Source organism: Polypterus senegalus, chromosome 13 (genome assembly GCF_016835505.1).
Source record: "Polypterus senegalus isolate Bchr_013 chromosome 13, ASM1683550v1, whole genome shotgun sequence".
Taxonomy (NCBI): domain Eukaryota; kingdom Metazoa; phylum Chordata; class Cladistia; order Polypteriformes; family Polypteridae; genus Polypterus; species Polypterus senegalus.
In genome coordinates, this window is record NC_053166.1 from 154,161,305 (window position 1) to 154,180,818 (window position 19,514).

Consider the following 19,514-nt stretch of genomic DNA (forward strand, 5'->3'; position numbering starts at 1 on the left):
CCACAGAGCAAGCGGTGGTCCTTCTATTTCTCTCCATACCTTGAAGTTGGGCTGTGCGAAGCAGCGAGCCACGGCAATCATGGAAGCCGTCAAAGGCCCCGACACCCCAATGGTGGTTAGGAACTCTGAGATGTTGGGTGTCAGGCGGAAGGGTACGGGCCGATTGGCATCCAGGTCTCCAGTGGCATCATTGATGTCAAACCGGAAGTAAGCCACATTAAGCCTGCCTGTGTCCTGCAGAGGAAATCCGACACAAAGGGAAGGTTAAGAGTTTTGACGGCTTTACAGTTTCACAAAGCAAAGCACTACCGGTCAGTAACATCAACCGTGACTTGTGTTAACCGCATCACAAAAGTGAAAAGCGTGTCAAGCACAACATTCACGTCTCTACTGTCGCGCTCCATTCTGTGGAACCAAGGGGGTCGTCACTCCTCAGCTCCGAGCGTCTGTAATTTTCAACACGTGGGCACTCACCTGGGCAATCTGTAGCATTTCTGGGTTCAGCCGGTTCAAATGGAAGACGAACTCTGCCAGGCCAATATGTGCCAGCTGCACGGTGAACATCTTACGGAAAGTCCAGTAGTCCGTGGCATTAGGGAAGGTGTGTAACGCCCACTCCTTCAGCATGCTGCGGGGCACCATGTTGCTCTGCACCTCCTTGAGAACATCGCGAAGGACCTGCAGTGGATGGACAATTGAATTTACGTTCAATTTTTGGCAAGAATAATCTTCCACAGGGTGACTACATAACAAGATGTGGAAAAAGTGAAGGGGTCCGAAGACTTTGTGACTCCATTGTTACTTCCTAACATACTATCAACATAAATAAGCAAAACTACATTCATAATGACAGTCACTAACACAGATCAGAGATAGGTAGATGTGAAAGGCGCTATATAACAGATAGATAGATGTGAAAGGCGCTATTTAACAGATAGATAGATAGATAGATGTGAAAGGCGCTATTTAACAGATAGATAGATAGATAGATGTGAAAGGCGCTATATAACAGATAGATGTGAAAGGCGCTATATAACAGATAGATAGATAGATGTGAAAGGCGCTATATAACAGATAGATGTGAAAGGCGCTATAGATAGATAGATAGATGTGAAAGGCGCTATATAACAGATAGATAGATAGATAGACAGATAGATAGATAGCAGATAGATAGATAGATGTGAAAGGTGCTATATAACAGATAGATAGATAGATGTGAAAGGTGCTATATAACAGATAGATAGATAGATAGATAGATAGATGTGAAAGGCGCTATATAACAGATAGATAGATAGATAGATAGATAGATAGATATATAGATAGATAGATAGATAGATAGATAGATAGATAGATAGATAGATAGATAGATAAAGACTTCCAACCTGGGGACAGAGTCCTGGCTAAAGCCTAACACACTGTACCTGGTGGCTTGCCTGTGCCCCCCGAGCCTGGACAGTCGCCAGCCTGTCGTAGTATCTGGAGATGGGGTTGTCGTGCTCAATGCCCTTCTTGGTGCAGCGCTGCTTGTAGATTTCCACCAGAGACAGTGAAGATGGGTTGTCTTCCACCAGCCGCATTTGGGGTGACACCGCCACGACACGGGGAACTGGAAACCAAAATGGAACACCAAGTTAGACACAAGTGGCCAGTTCAGAAGGAAGGAGCCAAGCTGCCAGATAAGGTGTGAAGGCCACCACGAGAAATGGAGGCCCCGTCCTTAATTCAGTGTCATGAAGTCGACTTGTGTCTAGTGCTCTTCGCCGAGTCAAAGGAAAACCTTAAAATTGTAATAGAAATTCTAAATACCATACCATTGTCATGTGCCTCGTCAATGTCATTAGCAGTGACATTAGGAGTGTGCAGCAGGAGGCAGCACTGTGACACCACAGTAGCATTTTAAAGATGGCGGCCCCAATGAACATGCGCAATGAAGTTCAGTGAATGAAGGTTCAGTACGGCGATGCGTGTCTGTCACTCCAGCTCGTGTACGAGAATTTTAAAAGTGATCTGTGACGGTGGTCCGGCTCTGGCAGTGACTTACCTATCCAACTACCTATTCTTTAGTTAAAAGAGATTGGAGACATCTTTACTCTGAGCTACTCCTGAAAGCTCTGCAATGCCAGGACCAGGCCTTGGCCCAGTGGTGGGAATCCCACATATGTGGACCGCTATTCCCAAACATCTGTTCAACATTCAGTAGACAACCTCAGATGAGAAGTCCGTCAGATATAAGACTGACAGGAATAAAGCCGCATATAAAACTGCAACCCAGTAAACGCCGAGATAATGAAATGCCGCAAATTCAGACCTTCTCCTCCTCCTCAGAGACCATCTTCAACCCGTAATCAGGTCCAAAATGACGTGGACTTTAGAGTAGATGTGACGACGCTGAGCTCAGTGCCCATCACGCTGTAACCATCAAGGACCTGCGTTTGGAGGGTCATCCACATCCGCCACACCACATCTTCGGAGCACTCAAAATGGTGACGGGTGGCAAGACTTTCAAGTCAGTTGGAGGGGTGCACATGACCACAAGACTTTTTCTCTACAGGAATCCATGTATTTGGAAATGATGGAGGTTAAAAATTAAACAGCTGTATGACCACCATGCTGCAATACGTTGTGAGAGAAAAAAAAATGGAAGGTTTTCATTTGACTTCTTCATCTTCTTCTTCTCTCAGCTGCTCCCATTACAGGTCGCCACTGTAGAGCATCTTGTTCCATCTCGTCCAGTCCTCTCCATCCTTCTCCGTCACACCCATCACCTGCATGTCATCTCTCACCACATCCATAAACCTCCTCCTTCATTTTTTCCCTCTTGCCTGTCCTGAGCATCCTTTTTCCCCAATATTGATTGACCCTCATAAATGCAAATACAAATTTACAGTCGCCCCCTCCAGATTAAAGAATTTGACGTACGCGGTTTTGGTTACTCGCGAGTTGGCCGTCAACAATTAAATGGGAACATTTTTGGGGCTTGCCGAAAGACACACAGAAACACACAGATGGTGCACAAGACAAAAAAGAATTTGCAGGCAGTCCCCGGGTTACGTACGAGATACGGACTGCAGGTTTGTACTTAAGTTGAATTTGTATGTAAGTCGGAACAGGTACGTAAATTTAATAAATGCTACTGTTGACCGACTGCTCTGCCAGTGAATGATGGAGTGTCACCTCTCTGACCTTTTTCTTATTTCTACTTTATTTTCAATGGTGATGGTTCTTCTCTTCTTTACCGTATCACCAGCACTTGCATCAGATTTGCGTTTCAGAGACATTCTTGAAGGGTGAAGACAAAAGGTTAAGATGAGCTCTTCTGCACAGCACTGTCCACGCGATCACAGCAGGAAGGCACCCGTCGTCAACACGTCTGATGTACTGACAAGAGACAACTTCCTGCTATGTACGTAACAGTACGAGCAGGCTTGCTATTGAGAATGAATGGGGGCATCGACGGGCGGTTCATCACCAGCCCACCACACAGTCACCTCCACTACAGTATGCCACCTGCAGCGTCCGCCCACCGAGAACGAACACGGTGCAGCCAGAGGCGGGTAGTGAATCGCCCAATCCCAATTCAACAGGCAGCCATCCGACTGCACACTACAATGCTACCCCCCGCTGCCACGTTCACCCTTAGCAGCCGGGCAGCCGTGTGTGGAGGGCGGGCAGTGAAACCGCTTGCCACCTGAAGCCGCTCGAGGGACACTATACTGCACGAGCAGCGAAATCGCTCCAGCCACCGCCCGCAGCGTCCCCAAGCCAAAGATGTCAGAGTGGGAGTTACTGGGGCGCATGCGTTGCAGCTGCGGCCCCGTTTGTATGTCGTAGGTCGGATGTCCATAACCTGGGGACTTCCTGTATATGTGATGCGTTATTGAATATTTGTTACTGGAAGCACAAACAAATATAATAAATATGAAAAGGTTCAAAAATACAACAGGATCTATACCGGCTACTGGTGCCTTCTGCACTCCAGACATCTCCTCCCAGAAGTTTTGCACTCTGCGCTCCCTCCGGACCCCCGCTAAGGTCACTCGCACTCCCTCTCAACTCTCCGGTAACCCGAGCAGACCTTTAAGGCCACCGTTCTGGACCCTCGCCCTTCTCGAGTTTGAGTTCGCTCAGTTCCGGATATTCCTCCATCTTTTCCTCCTCCTCTCCTTTTTATCTGTGCATCCAACCCCTGGTGACGCTGAGCACTCGCCACACCGCTAAACAGCAATCACCGGACTAAGGCAAGGGCAGCGGGGGGGCGGGGGGTTTGGAGGTGGCGGCACTGGTTAACCAATAGGTTAAGAAACAAAATAAAATAAAAAATAAACCACAATCCCGCCCAATCACAGCTTTTGGGCTCAAGAATTATTTGCAAATTTTCACGACTGTGGGGGGTCTTCCACCCCTAAACCCTCACAAATTTGAAGGGGTGACTGTCCTAATTACATAATGTGTACAAATAAAAACTTACATTTGTTGAAACAGACAGGAAAAGGAAGCAATTCCTAACAATATCTGGCCCTTAACATTTTCGTTAAGCTACGGCCAGTTGACCACAAAGGAGAGGAAAATAAAAACTCCCGTCAGCGGCATAAATGGGGAAAAAGAAACCTCTGGGGGTACACAGACGGTAACGGCAAACCAAGTCAGACACATTTAGAGTCCTGGAGACCTCCTGGCCGGTCTGCAGTCAGTGCTGGGAGTCTTTTCATTCATCGTTTCCAAGGATCTCGGGCGTCTTTCCTTTCTCCTCCTCGTCAATTATCTGAAGGGGCCTCTTTCCTCGTGGACCCCTGACTTTTGGCGGCACAAGCCTGATAAGATGATATCACTGGGGATGATTAGCATCTCATCACTTCATCTTCGCCTAGTGTTGTATGCCTGGCCTCCACTCCCCACAGAGGTCTCTTATCCTCGAGATGCAATTTTGTAGATTATTCAAGTCTCCTTGGTAGAGGCTAACAGCATGCTGACAAATTCTGACCTCAATTTGAAATGCGTGCTCTAGACTTATTAAAAAAAAAAAAAAAGCTTTCCTCCTACAGGATATTCACGGCCAATGTGACCTTAGCAATTCAAAAATTAGGCCTCTTGTCAGAGTCAGACACAGAAAGTGGCATCGGGAAATCAGAGTATGACCCTCCAACGTGAGCAAAGGAGGACCCCTCGCCAAAACCGTAGGGGAGAGAAATACTCCTTTGGTAGCGCCCAGGAGGTGTGCACCCAAGGGGACGTGGGGGTAAATGCTCAATGAAGATAAAAATGGCCGAAACAAAAACCGTTTCAGCGACTGACTTACTTACCGGTGAAAAAAAGGTGTCTCTTGGTGGTCTCCTTTCTCTTCTCCAGGCAAGGATTAAGGAGACGCAGGAGCTGAAGCACTCGCTCTTCCCGGCGGGACTCCGTCAGGCAGGCGTCGTTCATCACCAGGTACGGGTAGATCTTGCCGTTGTGCCCTCGGATGTAAAGCCGACGTGCAGCAGTGTTGTGCTTCTGGACAATTTCCACTCTTGGCATGAACCTGAAACATACAACAAGGGATTGATGGACAATGTGCTGCGGAGTATTGCACCGGATTATATTAACGTGTTACACAGTACAGTGGGTTTGGATCAGAAGTAGACCTAAACGGAAAGGCCTAACAGTTACGTCAAAAAAGAGATGCCCTCATTTGTGGACTCCTTAAGACTTTCTGCTTTTGTCAGGTTGCAAGGCTAGTACCGAAGGTTAGGGTGCACTCGCTCTAGACACACGCGTGTTCTGTACCGTGCCCAAGCGCGATTGTCCAACCGACTCTCCCATCAGCCTGCACACACACGGTGCTTAACGTTCTGGGCCCAGGCCCGCTTTCGTCATCTCTGTGCGAACAACATGCTTGTCCAAATGATATTCCTTATTTCGTGGTTGTTTTTGGAGTCGTGTAGAGCCTCATGATGCTCTGCCCTCGTACAGATTTATTCAGTGTGCAGCGCGGCATTTTGCCGTTAATCGTGCTGCATGTTCGAGAAGATTTTTTACGGAGACAGACAGACAGACAGGAAAGGCACTACATGATAGACAGACAGACAGACAGATAGATAGATAGATAGATAGACAGATAGACAGCCATATCTTGGAAATCACATGCTACTTTAGCGAGTTATTGTCAAAAACATTAATCACAATTTCACCCGCTTCACTTACCTGGCAATTTTGATGTAGTAATGGGTGGGTTTAGGCATAAGAAACTCGCCTGGGATCTCGACCTCGGCAGTCTGGGCGGAGAAGTTGCTCAGAAAACGACATTTTTCTTCAATCAGGAAGAACTTGGGTAACTGCTTGGTCTTGGCCTCCAGGATCTTAATCCACTTCTTCAGCTTGGAGATGAGGTTATGCAGTTTCATGGATCCGGGGACGCTGAAGTCAAAATCTACCAGTGGGAGAGAAAGACAAGCAGGTGTGTCAGTTAGGCCTGGTACTGACCGGAGCCTGCAAGGTTCAGATGTTTCCATCAGGCTGCACTTAACGCCACCTACGAGGCTTTCATTTGGTATAACTAAAGTGAGAGGAGGAGTACAAGCGCCAGTGACGATGTCAGGGCACAGAGGACAGTGAAACTGCAAACAACACATATCACCGAGCCACTCTCTGGCTCCAAAACAAGAATGAAATAAAATACAGAAGTCCATTTTAATGCCAGACTGATGGACACATTACTCCATTTCCATAACACTTGTGTAGTGATGGTAGCATCACAAGATCTGATGGGTGCAGAAGAGGGCAGTGTGGACCAATCATGTTGCTCTCCATCTCTGTAAATGTTTTCAGTCTCCATCAAGGGGCATCCTAGCGGCAGCTACTCAAACTCACTTCCTAATTCAGGGTTTGGTCCCGGCACTTGATTACAACAACTGTGAAGAGAACAAGACCAACAAGCTCGACCATCTCATGCACCAATTTTGTCCAAAATAGCATTAAGTTAAGATTTAAAGGCCCCCTGCACTACAAAACACGCATCTCTGACTCTAATCACCCAAAAAAAGAAAATTCTAACGTTTGTTAGTGCTGGCAATCGGAAGGTTGCTGGTTCGAATCCCATTAATGCCAGAAGTGACTCTAACCTCACATTCAGGTTCCACCAGGAAGGCCCTTTTAGCCTCTGCCAGCCTGCACAAAGGCACTCAATAAATGAGGTCCTCCAGATATGCCAGCCAGGCCCAGTAATGCTAGGCACGTCCATATGCGAGGATCCAGCCTGTGGTGGCACAACAGGATGTGCTGCTTCACCCCCTTTAGGGGTCCTACCTAATAAAGCTAAGTAGCTTTCAATCATGAGCGTGATAATCCTACACAGAATCCTCTCGCTGTCAAGCCTAAGGGTTTGTGGTGTGATTATCCATTGTTAATTAACAGGCATCTTCACAACAAAACGACTAAAAAAAATATAATGTAAGGAGGACGGCCAAAGAAAAGAGGAGCAGAAACAAAGCCAGAAGGCAGTGGGCACATAGCCAGTGCACCCCAGGAGGGCACGTGAGCTGCATGGAGAGGAAAAAAAAAAAAAGAGCAACCATCCAATTTCAAATGAGATGTAATAAATAAAATTATTTTATTTATTTATTTTTTTTTTTTACCAAACCCAACAGCATAAATAATACAAACACTAGCAGATTTAAAGAATTGTGGCCTACAGAGTCAGACCGAGCTGTGGCTAATGCGGGCTGCTCCATTACATCCAGGCTTTTCTCCTTCTTTCTCTAAACCGCACACCCCCCAGGTGTAGATGCAAAATTAAGGAGTTGACTAGGAGTGGGACGTGCAGGTAGGGGCACTAGGTGGTCTCAATGTGGAGAACGCCAGTGTGAGGTGCATAGCTCACAATTTTAGGGCTCAACACCAAAGCGATATTTTTCTTTTCGCATGTTTGCAGAATGCAGACCAAGATCATCAATGTTTATTGCATATGGCATCTTTTATTAATCACAAAGAAAGAAAAAAAAAAAAAAGACTAATGCCAACCGTGTATTGTATATAGTGCCTTGCACTACCAGTCCAAAGCCTTTGATGTCGAAATCTCTGCCTTGATTTTAAAGTGCTGATTCGTCCATTTCCCTACAACTGCAGACCATAACAGCTGAAACTCCAAAGAGTGCCAAAGAGACGACGTTATGGACTAATACACGTTTGAGTATCTTATGGGTATTTTTGTTGTATTTTTCATATTCTTTAAACAATCTTTATATATTTTGTTTGAGATTGGTTTATTAATAATAATAATTCATTACATTTATATAGCGCTTTTCTCAGTACTCAAAGCGCTATCCACACAGGGAGGAACCAGGAAGTAAACCCACAATCTTCCACGGTCTCCTGCTTTAAATGTGCTTATGTTCACTGCTCCTTGTAGGTGGAGCCATAGGAGGCGGGCCACCCTGACATCACAACTCATAACCCCTCCCTCCGGCTAGGCAAGTCTGCTGAGAAGGCTCAGGAGCAGGAGATCATTCATTTATAGTGGAGTGTCCTGTTTGGACTTTTTTTGGTTATTTTTGGCTTTGGTAATTGGATTCTTCTTCTGGTTTATAGACTGCACTTGTTTTTTCGTGGACTGCATTTTAGGCAAATCCTTTTCATGTTAATATTTTGCTTTAATCTTTATCTTGGCGATTCAAGACTTCCTTTTCAGCCATTAGTCTACTTACAGTTTTCACAGTGAGCTTATCTGAACCGGACCGCTGGAGCAGCACTCCTCGCGTGGAGAGAAGAGTGATCCAGTCCTCTAAATCACTGGTTTAAGTAAAACACACAGTGTATCAGTAGCACCCTGTCAGATTTGTAGACACCCCCCACTGTCACTGGCCTGATCCCCACCAATGATGAGACCATGTCACAGTATAGTGATTTTCAGTCACGGACTGTACTTGCATTACCCCTAGTGAGTCAAAGGCAGTTGGGATACACTCCCATGATTCCAGTCGTGAATTCTGACATACCTAGGGACTCAATCCAACAACTCAAACATTACATTATTACCTTCACACAAAAAAAGGTTTGAGAACCGCTGCTCTACATAATGCAGTTAGACTGGACTCTAGCAACAACACAACAGGTCAGAGTCGCTGCAGTGGTAAGAAAACTAATTAATAACAATAATGGCATGATTGTCTTTATTTATAAAATTGTCATTCTACTTTTATTCAATGCCTAAGTCAGAACACTTACAAGATACGACCTTTCCTAGTGAAAATTCCAAAGAGAGAATTTACCAGCCAGCCCAGCTAGCCTGGGGGAATACAGGCCACAACTAGAATGGGGGCCGAGTTGCGGCTGAATGGGCTTGGTATGATGTAAGAATTCGGCTTATCCTATTGGCCACGAAGGTACATCAAGGAAGATAAAGACAGAGGTGACAAAGAAGCTTTTGGGGACATTCTGGTCAGGTCTGCATAATTCAGAGTATAAAGGGGAGAGTAGGGTCACCCTAGGACCCTACCACAAAAAAAATATATCGTCAAGCCCACACTGCCAACAGGGAACAGACTTTCCAACCGGGATGACCAAACAAGCAAAAGATTAGAAACTGTGGTCCATAAACACCCAGACCCACTAATCAGAATGACCACGCCAACAGAAAGCCACACAGACCTGGCACAATGCTACAAAAGGCGCAGTCCACTGCCCACCAAAACCCAGTAAAGCCTAACTTTGACCCCTCAGTGCCACTGACCTGTAGTGAACTGGCTCTTCATCTTCTGAAACACGGGATCCTGAGCTGTGGCTTGTGCCCGCCGCGCCAAAGACTCCGAGGCTGCACTCGAGAACATGGTGGAGACATTGGACACGTTCTCGAGGCCCACGCCGAAGGTGCTCACTAATTTCTTGACAAAATTCATGGTGTGTGTGGTGATCCTGGCATCGGACACGGCACCGCTTTTCTCAAAGGCGACCGAGTAACACTTTGCCAAGCCTTGCTGCAGCTGACGGAGGACCTTGAAGAAAGAGCGAACACACAGCTAATCAGGTGGCCGTAAAGGGCACGAGGGTCTACAGAAAGACAGAGAGGAATTAAAGAATAACGGCGGGCAGCTTTCCCTTTCCCATTAGAGAGTTGCAAGCATGTGCCTCTAATGGCATCGAGGAATTAAGCAAAATCAAGGGGAGGTCATCAGGAATACCATTTGCTGGTTATTTTCACCCCTAGGTGTCAGTAATCCTGCCTCTTAGTTCAAAACGCTGCAGCTGAGAACGTGACTTTGCACTTCCAAACACCCGACCAATTGATCCTCTCCGATTGATGCCAGGTTGACGTTTCTTTCATCCTTAATTATGAGGTATCCATAGTGAGAATCCAAGCAACAGCTGCCAGGCAGAAAACTGAACAAACACAAAACGCGATGGAGGCCCTAAATATCAGATGAGGAAGCTGTGCCACTCGCGCCCTGAATAACCGGCAACAGAGCCCTTTGAAATGCTAAATCTGCTGGTACTGGAAACATGAAAGAATCACCAAAGAGAAGAGGAGTGTGTGTGTGTGGGGGTGTGTGTGCAACAGGCGAGTGGCGTTACCTCCTCGTGCCAGTTCTCCCTGAACCAGACCATCTGGTCCACGATGCCCTCCAGGGATGACAGGAGTGTGGGGTGAAGCTCCCGCTGCATGTGCATTATGCGGCTGCAGCGCCACATGGGGGCCGTTGCACGGATGGGTCCGGGATCTGACGCAGAGTGGGCTTGTACCCCCACCGAGGTGGGCTGCTGCTGGCCAGAATCTGAAAAGAAGGAAAAACATCATTAAAAAAAAAAAAGAAATCAAGAGTTTTTAAAGAATATGGCAGGACTGATGCTTTTATTGAACGGCAAAGAAAAGGTAACTTGGCCACCTGGGGACAGGCAGTGCCATTGACCGGGTAACAAGTGCCTTGCCCTTAAGGTCTTTTAGTCCCTTAAATGTATAGGCTGGTCCAGATCTAATTATGCAATTTTCATTACGCTATAACTTATTAAGTTTATTACATAAAAAATCACCTGAAAAATCCCGGACCATCGAGAAGTGTGCGAACTGACGACATGAAGAATCGTTTTCGCACCGAACTTGAATCGTCCCCACATAAGTCATCCAGACGATCTGGATCAGCATAATTAGATCTGGACCACCCTGTACACAGAATCACAGACTGAGGAGCCCCCTTCACCCCCAAAGCCTGCAGTTCTCTAAATGTGAAGGTCATCAGCTAAGTAGGGGACTTGGCCTGAGGAGAGTTGATCACTAAGACAGACATGCCAGTCCACAGGTGGATCATTAAATAAGACATGCCAGTCTATAAAGGCTATGCCCCGCTCAACATGGTGGTTACAAGGTGGCTGGGACACTTTGAAAGCGTCAATCCTGTAGTGCAGTACATGATGCCCTCATAATTTTTTATCACTCATAGCATGGCACATGATGTTCTCAACAGATGGCCAAAGGTTTGTGAACACCTGATCATCACACCTGTAAAAGCTGTAAGCAAAAATATGAAGTTGGTTCCCCTGTAAACATCCTTCCCTCTTCTGGAAAGGCCTTCCGTAAGATTTTGGAGTTTTCTGCGGGTATTTGTGCCCATTCAGTCAAAACAGTATTATTGAAGCTTGTAAATGTTTTTGTTCAAGAAACTTTGTGTAGTTGTTTGCACAGAGTCAGTCGGGTGAATGGTGGGTTGCAATTGCGTTGTCTTGAGTTGGTATTGTCTTGTATTCTGTGTTTTTACACCCAACCGAAGTCAATTCTGGGACGTTTCACATGCTAGCAATAAAGTGATTCAGACAAATATGCCAAGCATTCTCATTTCGCTCATCCACTTTTCCCTCTCAGCTGCCCCAATGGGATGTGGAGCCGGACCCTGGCGCCAGAGTGTGGTAACGTCACGCATGTTGATTAGCACATGGACTCTATACAAGCAACAATAAGCACCTTAAGAACCCGCGACGTTTAGCACCTACTGGGTGGCTCTGCTCAATGATTTGTTCAAGACGATGCCCTCCTCGGCTTCTGAGGTGGGACATGAAATCAGCCCACTGCGTGTGACATAGCCAGCCCCCCGCACCTAACTATTCCAGTTGGCTGAAAGAGAGCTCATTTGGACCGACTGGGTTTCCAATTTTAGTATGAAGCAGTCGGCTCTCTCTGCCATGCTTGCCCTTTTCGCTCACCTATCAGCTACCCCAGCGAGGTGTGCAGTCCTGGCACCGGACAAGTCGTCTTCTTCCTAGCGTTACTCCCACGCGACTGCAGACAGTGGCGAGTAAGAATCTGACTGGACTCTGGGCATGTGACAATAAAGACCCTAACAGTATAAACTCATCTTTCTGACCGTGTAGTGGAGCAACAGCGAGTCCTGACATCACACAAAAATCACCAAGAGAACAAGACTCTAAAATTGAGCTTAGAAAGTCAAATAACTAAAAGGCTTTTCTTTTTTTTTTTTTTCCTGGAAAACCTCAAAATGAACTTTGAGCAGCCATTTCTTAGTTATGTTTACTTTGTCTCAGTGGTTTTGCATGCTGGTTTGTGCATTTAAGCATACGCAATTATCCTATTTCTATAATCCTTGCGTTCTTGTGTTAATCAATAAAATTGCATTATCCTGTTAAAGGCGAATGTGTTTCCCATTAGCCTGATTAAAGCCTAACGGCTAGAAAGCCTACTCCACAAGCCTTACCAAAAGTCACAATTATTGGCTCTGCCACAAGAGAAGCCAATAATTAAGTAATAAAACTCAGACATTTCCTACACTGCTGCTCTCTTAAAAGCACACACGTTCATAGCTCAAGAGTCTGAGCTTGTACTGGGCTCACCTACGTCAAGTCACAAAGATAAGCAAATCACGGGCCGCCGATAGGCTAACTGACCTACTTGATATTAAGAGCTGAGAAAAAACGGGCCACTTCACCTCCATTGGTAGCCCAACCAAAATTTCGGTCTGTCGGTGGGACTGCGGAGTTTTGGTGGGGTTTCAAAGCTACTGAAATGTTTGGGGGTTTGATGGGCACCTGGGGCACAGATACTTTCTATCTGGAGTTTGATATTTAACGGAGTAAGACTGCAGCCTGTATTTTTTGTGCTGGTTTACTACACAAATGAGTGTCCTGAACCTTTCCCCTCTGCAAAAACTGCATTTTTATTGTACCTACTGCATTGTAAAAATGTAAATAAAACATTTTAAAGGTTATTTTTTTTTTAGTACATTTCCATGTGTGCCTGCTTACTAATAACTGCTACAATTGTGGTGGAGTTGATGATTTAGTGATGATAATTCTATGGCATCGTTGGCTGTGGTCAAGGACTTGTCCTGCTCTCTATGCATTATTATGTTGGGGTTGAGGGTTCTCCTCAGGCAGGATACAAAAAAAAAATGTGACGGCTAGTGATCATGTGATCACAACCCCCAAAAGTGCCCATGCCCCGCCAGCTTAACCTCTGCTGCCATACCACTCTTGTAGCGCTCTCTCTGCTCAATCTTCAGGGTCAGGTACAGCGTCCGGATGGGGAAGTACACGGCTTGAGGAAACACCCGTCCAACCTGCAAGGCGAGAGAGGATGGCATAGAGAATCAGAAAGAAAAAAAAAAGACGGCGCACGTCAATAAAATCAACAGATGAATAATACATAAAACTCCATCAACAATCATCGGCCTACTGCTCGCGGAAACAGGTTCAATCTAATTTAGAGTTACTCTACTGAGGAAATCTGACAGGGCAGAGTATTAAAATGCAGTATTTATTATGTGATATACATGAGCAGATGGCTTCAGTCTCATTATGTCAGCTTATCGCTCGTCAGCGAGTGCAAAAATGGCTGCAGTAAAGAGCGAGAGAACAAGGCTGGCAATGGAGCGCACTCTGCACTTGGTATGCATACTGTGTGAGCGTGTATGTGTATTACATATTGTGACGGACAGCCGGGTCCCATGCCCGTCCGGGACGCCTCTGCTGCATACGTCCCGGGGGAGCCATCATGGACATTGCAGTACCTTCCCCGGGGCGCTTGGGGGCAGCCTCCCCAGCCGTGGATCCCTCCTCAATCTTCCCCGTGGCTCCATGGGACATGGAGTCCACCACAGCAGCCCGGTTGGGAGATGGGGTGGCCGCTAGGGGGTGCTGCGGACAACCAGCCACCACGCTGGACGGTTTATCAGCCCCACCCGGAGGTGCAATTAAGACCAGCTGGTCAGGCACCTGGAACACTTCCGGGTGGGGTATAAAAGGGCCTGCCTCCCAGCAATCAAGGCCAGAATCGGGAGGAAGAGGACGAGGTTGCCTGGGAGGAGTGGTGGTGCCAGGAAGCGTTTGGTTGTGTGGGTTATTTTGTGCTTTAGACTGTGTTGGGCCTGTGGGACACGGGGAAGGCGTGTGCCCACGGCTGAAGAAAATAAAAAGCCCTTTGAGTGTGAACACGTGCCTCTGCGTAGTCTGTGCTGGGTCGGGCGCTATATAGCGCCTTTATCACAATATATATATATTTATTTATATATACTGCTCAAAATAATGAAAGAAACACTTTTTACTCCAAGTATAGCATCAAGTCAATGAAACTTGTTGGCTGTTGATCTGGTCAGTTAAGTAGCAGAGGGGCTTGTTCATCAGATTCAGTTGCTTTGGTGCACTAGAGGGGCAACAATGAGACGACCCCCAAAACAGGAATGAATGGGTTAATAGCTAGAGGCCACTGACATTTTTCCCTCCTCATCTGTTTTGTCACTTGTTTTGCATTTGGCGATGGTCAGTGTCACTTCTGGTAACATGAGGCCATATACAACAACAACAACATTTATTTCTATAGCACATTTTCATACAAACAGTAGCTCAAAGTGCTTTACATATTAAAGAATAGAAAAATGAAAGACACAATTATAAAACAAAATAAATCAACATTAATTAACATCGAATAAGAGTAAGGTTCAATGGCCAGGGGGGACAGAAAAAACAAAAAAACTCCAGACGGCCGGAGAAAAAAATAAAATCCTGGATTCCAGACCATGAGACCGCCCAGTCCCCTCTGGGCATCCTACCTAACATAAATGATTTAGGATTCTCACGGAAGGGCTTGATGATGATGATGGTCACGTAGACTTCTGCCACTGGACACTACAGAGCTGGCACAGGTAGTCCAACTTCTCCAAGATGGCACATCAGTATGTGCCATTGCCAGAAGGTTGGCTGTGTCTCCCAGCACAGTCTCAAAGGCATGGAGGAGATTCTAGGAGACAGACAGGCAGTTACTCTAGGAGATCTGGACAGGGCCGGCCCCTCATAGAAGGTCCTTAACCCACAGCAGGACCCACCGCTATCTGCTCCTTTGGGCAAGGAGGAACAGGATGAGCACTGGCAGAGCCTACAAAATGACCTCCAGCAGACAGGCAGGCCACTGGTGTGAATGTCCCTGACCAAAGAACCAGAAACAGACTTCATAAGGGTGGCCTGAGGGCCCAATGCCCTCTAGTGGGCCCTGTGCTCACTGCCCACCCAGCACCGTGGTGCTCGATTGGCATTTGCCATAGAATACCAGAACTGGCAGGTCCACCACTGGAAACCACATCCGGCATCACATGTAATGCAATCGATTACACATACGTCAAGGTGTGGAGCGGATTTTTGGGGTTCAGATTGCTTCATCCTAACAGGAGTTACAACAGAATATTTGGGGCCTCTTTCGAGTGAATCTCCCTGTACAATCCACCAAGAAACTAAATGCCACATGTACAAAAGTCTGAGCACGCTGTCTGTCGCATAATCCGTATCAGATACAGAAACAACACGTGAGCATGCCCACGCTTAAACCTGTGAGGGTGATGATGCAACGGACTTTTATACACCACAAACTTTTGTAGTGTCATGATCTGGACTTTGTTATACATTTTTATAGCCTTGCGTGGAGTTGGCATGTTGTCCACATGGGCATTCCGATAACCCCACATAGTCCAAAGACATGCAAGGTTAAGCGGATTAGCAATGCTAAATTGGCCATAGTGGGGGCTTTTGTGTGAGCGCGTTTATCCGGTCCAGTGATTGTTCCTCCCTTGCACCTGCTGCTTGCTGGGATATGGTCCTGCCTCATCACAACGTGGACGGACGGTTTCACCGGTCAGGGAATTTAATGGTCTGATCATTTTTGTTAAATAAAGATGTTATTAATGAAAATGGTGAAACTCAGCTTTTCATTATGGGCACCACTATTGCTTGCCGTTTGTGATTCAGGGATGCCAGGACGGTGCTAGGCAAGACGACTGGGAGTGTATGACACGTGATGTCATTACCATGATGATATAAAGATGAGTGGCTCCAGCGCTGATCCCACTTTGATTAATTATCCAATTCTAAAAAAAATGCCTTCCCCATAACCCTTTGCTTTCAGTGGTGGAGCCAACATGAGACAGTTACAAGTAGAGAGGTGAAAGTCACTGCTGTGAAGAGCCTCTTGGTGAAAAGGAGGATCCATTAAAAGGCAGCTCAAGACAAGGTCACTTATCTGTGGCCCAAATCAGTAGAGACGACGATAAGAAAATAAACTGAAATTAACACCTGCGAGGGAACACGCTGCAGTGCATGACTGGTAAAAGTGGTGCTGGTTAGGCAGGTTTAGTTTAAACCAGGGGTCTCCAACTCCAGTCCTGGAGAGCTACTGTGGCTGCAAGTTTTCATTCTAACTCTTTTCTTAATTAGTGACCACTTGTTGCTGCTAATTAACCATTTCCCTTGAATTGAATGGACTTTTCTTGAGACTCTGACCGCTCAATTGAGTCTTTTTTCCTTAAAACATAAATTTGATGTGACGTGAGCCAACAGATGACTAACTAAGGTTGGGGCCTCAAACTCCAACCAACTTCACGTCATTCAGTTTCTAAATTTGCTAGTTAAACCCGTCATTTAATTCCATGGCAGTCATTTCCAAAACTGTTGATTTTCTTTCTTAAGAGCGCTGGCTGTCAAAATGTTTTGTGGACCTGAGCGGATCAACATTACTGAGGCCTTCACCTTTCTTTATTTTCAGTTCTTGTGTGATGGACGCAGGTTGTGGTTTATGTGTTGGTTCATTTTGTGTCTTAACATTGCTTGGTTGCTAATTAAGGGGCCCGAGTCTTAAGATGTGCATCAATTAAAATTAAGGCAAATTACCAGCAAAATCTGGTCACTAATTAAGAAACGGGTTAGGATGAAAACCTGCAGCCATAGCAGCTCTCCGGGACTGGAGATGGAGACCCCTGGTTTAAAACAAATTCGCCCTGGGAAATGGCACTCAAGTCAAACGTTTCATGCACTCACCTGGCTGATGAGGTTGAGAAGCGGCTTGCCTTCTGAGCCCACCAGGCACGTGAGCAGCTGAGGGATCCATGCAAGCCACTGAAGGGGTGGCACGCCAATGCAGTACTTGTCAACGGCATCAGCCAGTGTATTCTTGTCATCGAAGCTGAGGAGCCACAGCACCTGTAATAAGACGAGAGAGGGAATTCAGTTCAGTTTGGTGCAGGAGCCGAGCGCTATGACACAAACACAGACTTTACAAATTACTAATCCTTATATATAATTTGATACTCTCCGTATGTATGGTGTTCACGTCAATACCTCGACTCAATACAAGTTAGAATCATGCAATGGGACTCTGCCTCTGTAGTTAGAACATAACGAAGGAAGCTAATCAAAGACTAATGGTGCGACTCAAACCACCTACACCTGAACACCAGTAAGACCAAGGAACTGGTGGTGGATTTTAGGAGGCCCAGGCCCCTCATGGACCCCGTGATCATCAGAGGTGACTGTGCAGACCTATAAATACCTGGGAGTGAAGTTGGAAGACAAATTGGACTGGACTGCCAATACTGATGCTCTGTGCAAGAAAGGACAGAGCCGACGATACCTCCTTAGAAGGTTGGCGTCCTTCAACATCTGCAATAAGATGCTGCAGATGTTCTACCAGACGGTTGTGGCGAGCGCCCTCTTCTACGCGGTGGTGTGCTGGGGAGGCAGCATAAAGAAGAAGGACGCCTCACGCCTGGACAAACTGGTGAGGAAGGCAGGCTCTATTGTAGGCACGGTGCTGGACAGTCTGACATCCGTGGCAGAGCGACGGGCGCTGAGCAGACTCCTGTCAGTCTTGAAGAATCCACTGCATCCACTGAACAGGATCATCTCCAGACAGAGGAGGAGCTTCAGCGACAGACTGCTGTCACCGTCCTGCTCCACTGACAGACTGAGGAGACCCCACACTATGCGACTCTTCAATTCCACTCGGGGGGAGTAAATGCTAACATTATTCAAAGTTATTGTCTGCTTTTACATGCATTGTTATTACTCTATAATTTAATATTGTGTTTTTTTTTTTTTGTGTGTGTATCAGTATACTGCTGCTGGATTATGTGAATTTCCCCTTGGGATTAATAAAGTATCTATCTAATGTGACAAAAAAATAACAGACGCAGTATCGCATGATTGGCTAAGAATGTTCGACTGCTTCAGTGACGCCGCTGGACGGCCGAGTATAGTAAGTCGGTGTTGGTTCGAGCAGATAACAGTAAGTTCGGTTGGTTTTTAGAACGTTGGTTTGGTGGGGCGTACTTTCCAGGACTAACATCGTCGACTGACTTCAACCCTTCGACAGCTCTGGAGCCGTAAGTAATTTAGAACGTATCGCCATTTGCTTGGTATGTCGAAATATACCTTTGGGCAGTTTGGTTTTGGCATCCGCCCTTCTGACATCTATTGGCAAACTGAGTAATGACGGCTGGGTATTAACAACAGTCATTGTTTAAATTTTAGCCAATCTCAGATCTAAAATGACCACGCCAACATAATTATTACTCCGACTCTGGTTAGAGTCATAAAATACGGTTTGTTTTGAAAATTTGTTTGCCGGAAAAAGTCAAATGAGGTGCGGCGAAGAGCTGAGTTCACGTCTCACAGCCCCGTTTAAACAGGCAGCTCTTCATTACATCGGCTGAAAAGGTCACAAATCAGTGCCATGATAGCAAAATCATTTCAAGGACTTAAAAAAAAAATAAATAATTCTTTGCTGAGAAAGTATGGATTTCACAAACGTAGAATTTGTAGCCCGATTCGATCAGACACCCAGCTGATAGTTAAATAATAAGTACATAGAGCAATGAAGATACAGTTTATTGAAGCAGACAGACAGATGCCTTTGAGACAGACGGATATCCCCGAGCTACGGCCAGTTGACAATAAAAGTGAGGAAAAAAAAATCCAGTCAGCAGCATCCCCTAGAAAATGTAACGTCTGGAGGGTCCACAGTCGGTTATAACCAGGGTGGGGGGCATGTCAAGAACAGGAGAGACCAGAGAGAGAGAGAGAGAGAGAGAGGGAGGGAGGGAGCAGCAGGATGATGGCTGCTCAAGCGTTACCCAAGGTCCTCTGGCTCACCTTGGCTAGGTACTTGCGGGATTTGCTCTCGTTCTGATGCCGACAGGCGTGCAGGTAGCAGGTGATGGCAGACACGCCGAGGTGGAGCTGCCGGTCTTTTACAAAGATGTTCTCCAGGTAGTCTCCCCACA

The 19,514-nt window shown here is 46.3% G+C and overlaps 1 protein-coding gene across 1 annotated transcript in view; it reads right to left on the reverse strand.

Moving 5' to 3' along the window:
- Positions 1-19,514, reverse strand: part of LOC120543357 (transformation/transcription domain-associated protein) — a 186,490-nt gene that overhangs the window by 1,361 nt on the left and 165,615 nt on the right. The window contains exons 54-63 of the mRNA XM_039776392.1: positions 19,384-19,509; positions 17,272-17,433; positions 13,442-13,532; positions 10,543-10,742; positions 9,704-9,965; positions 6,181-6,406; positions 5,301-5,518; positions 1,422-1,606; positions 475-678; positions 40-234 (exon numbers count right to left, since the gene is read on the reverse strand). Coding sequence (XP_039632326.1) covers positions 40-234; positions 475-678; positions 1,422-1,606; positions 5,301-5,518; positions 6,181-6,406; positions 9,704-9,965; positions 10,543-10,742; positions 13,442-13,532; positions 17,272-17,433; positions 19,384-19,509 — 1,869 coding nt within the window. The remainder of the gene's footprint in view (positions 1-39; positions 235-474; positions 679-1,421; positions 1,607-5,300; positions 5,519-6,180; positions 6,407-9,703; positions 9,966-10,542; positions 10,743-13,441; positions 13,533-17,271; positions 17,434-19,383; positions 19,510-19,514) is intronic.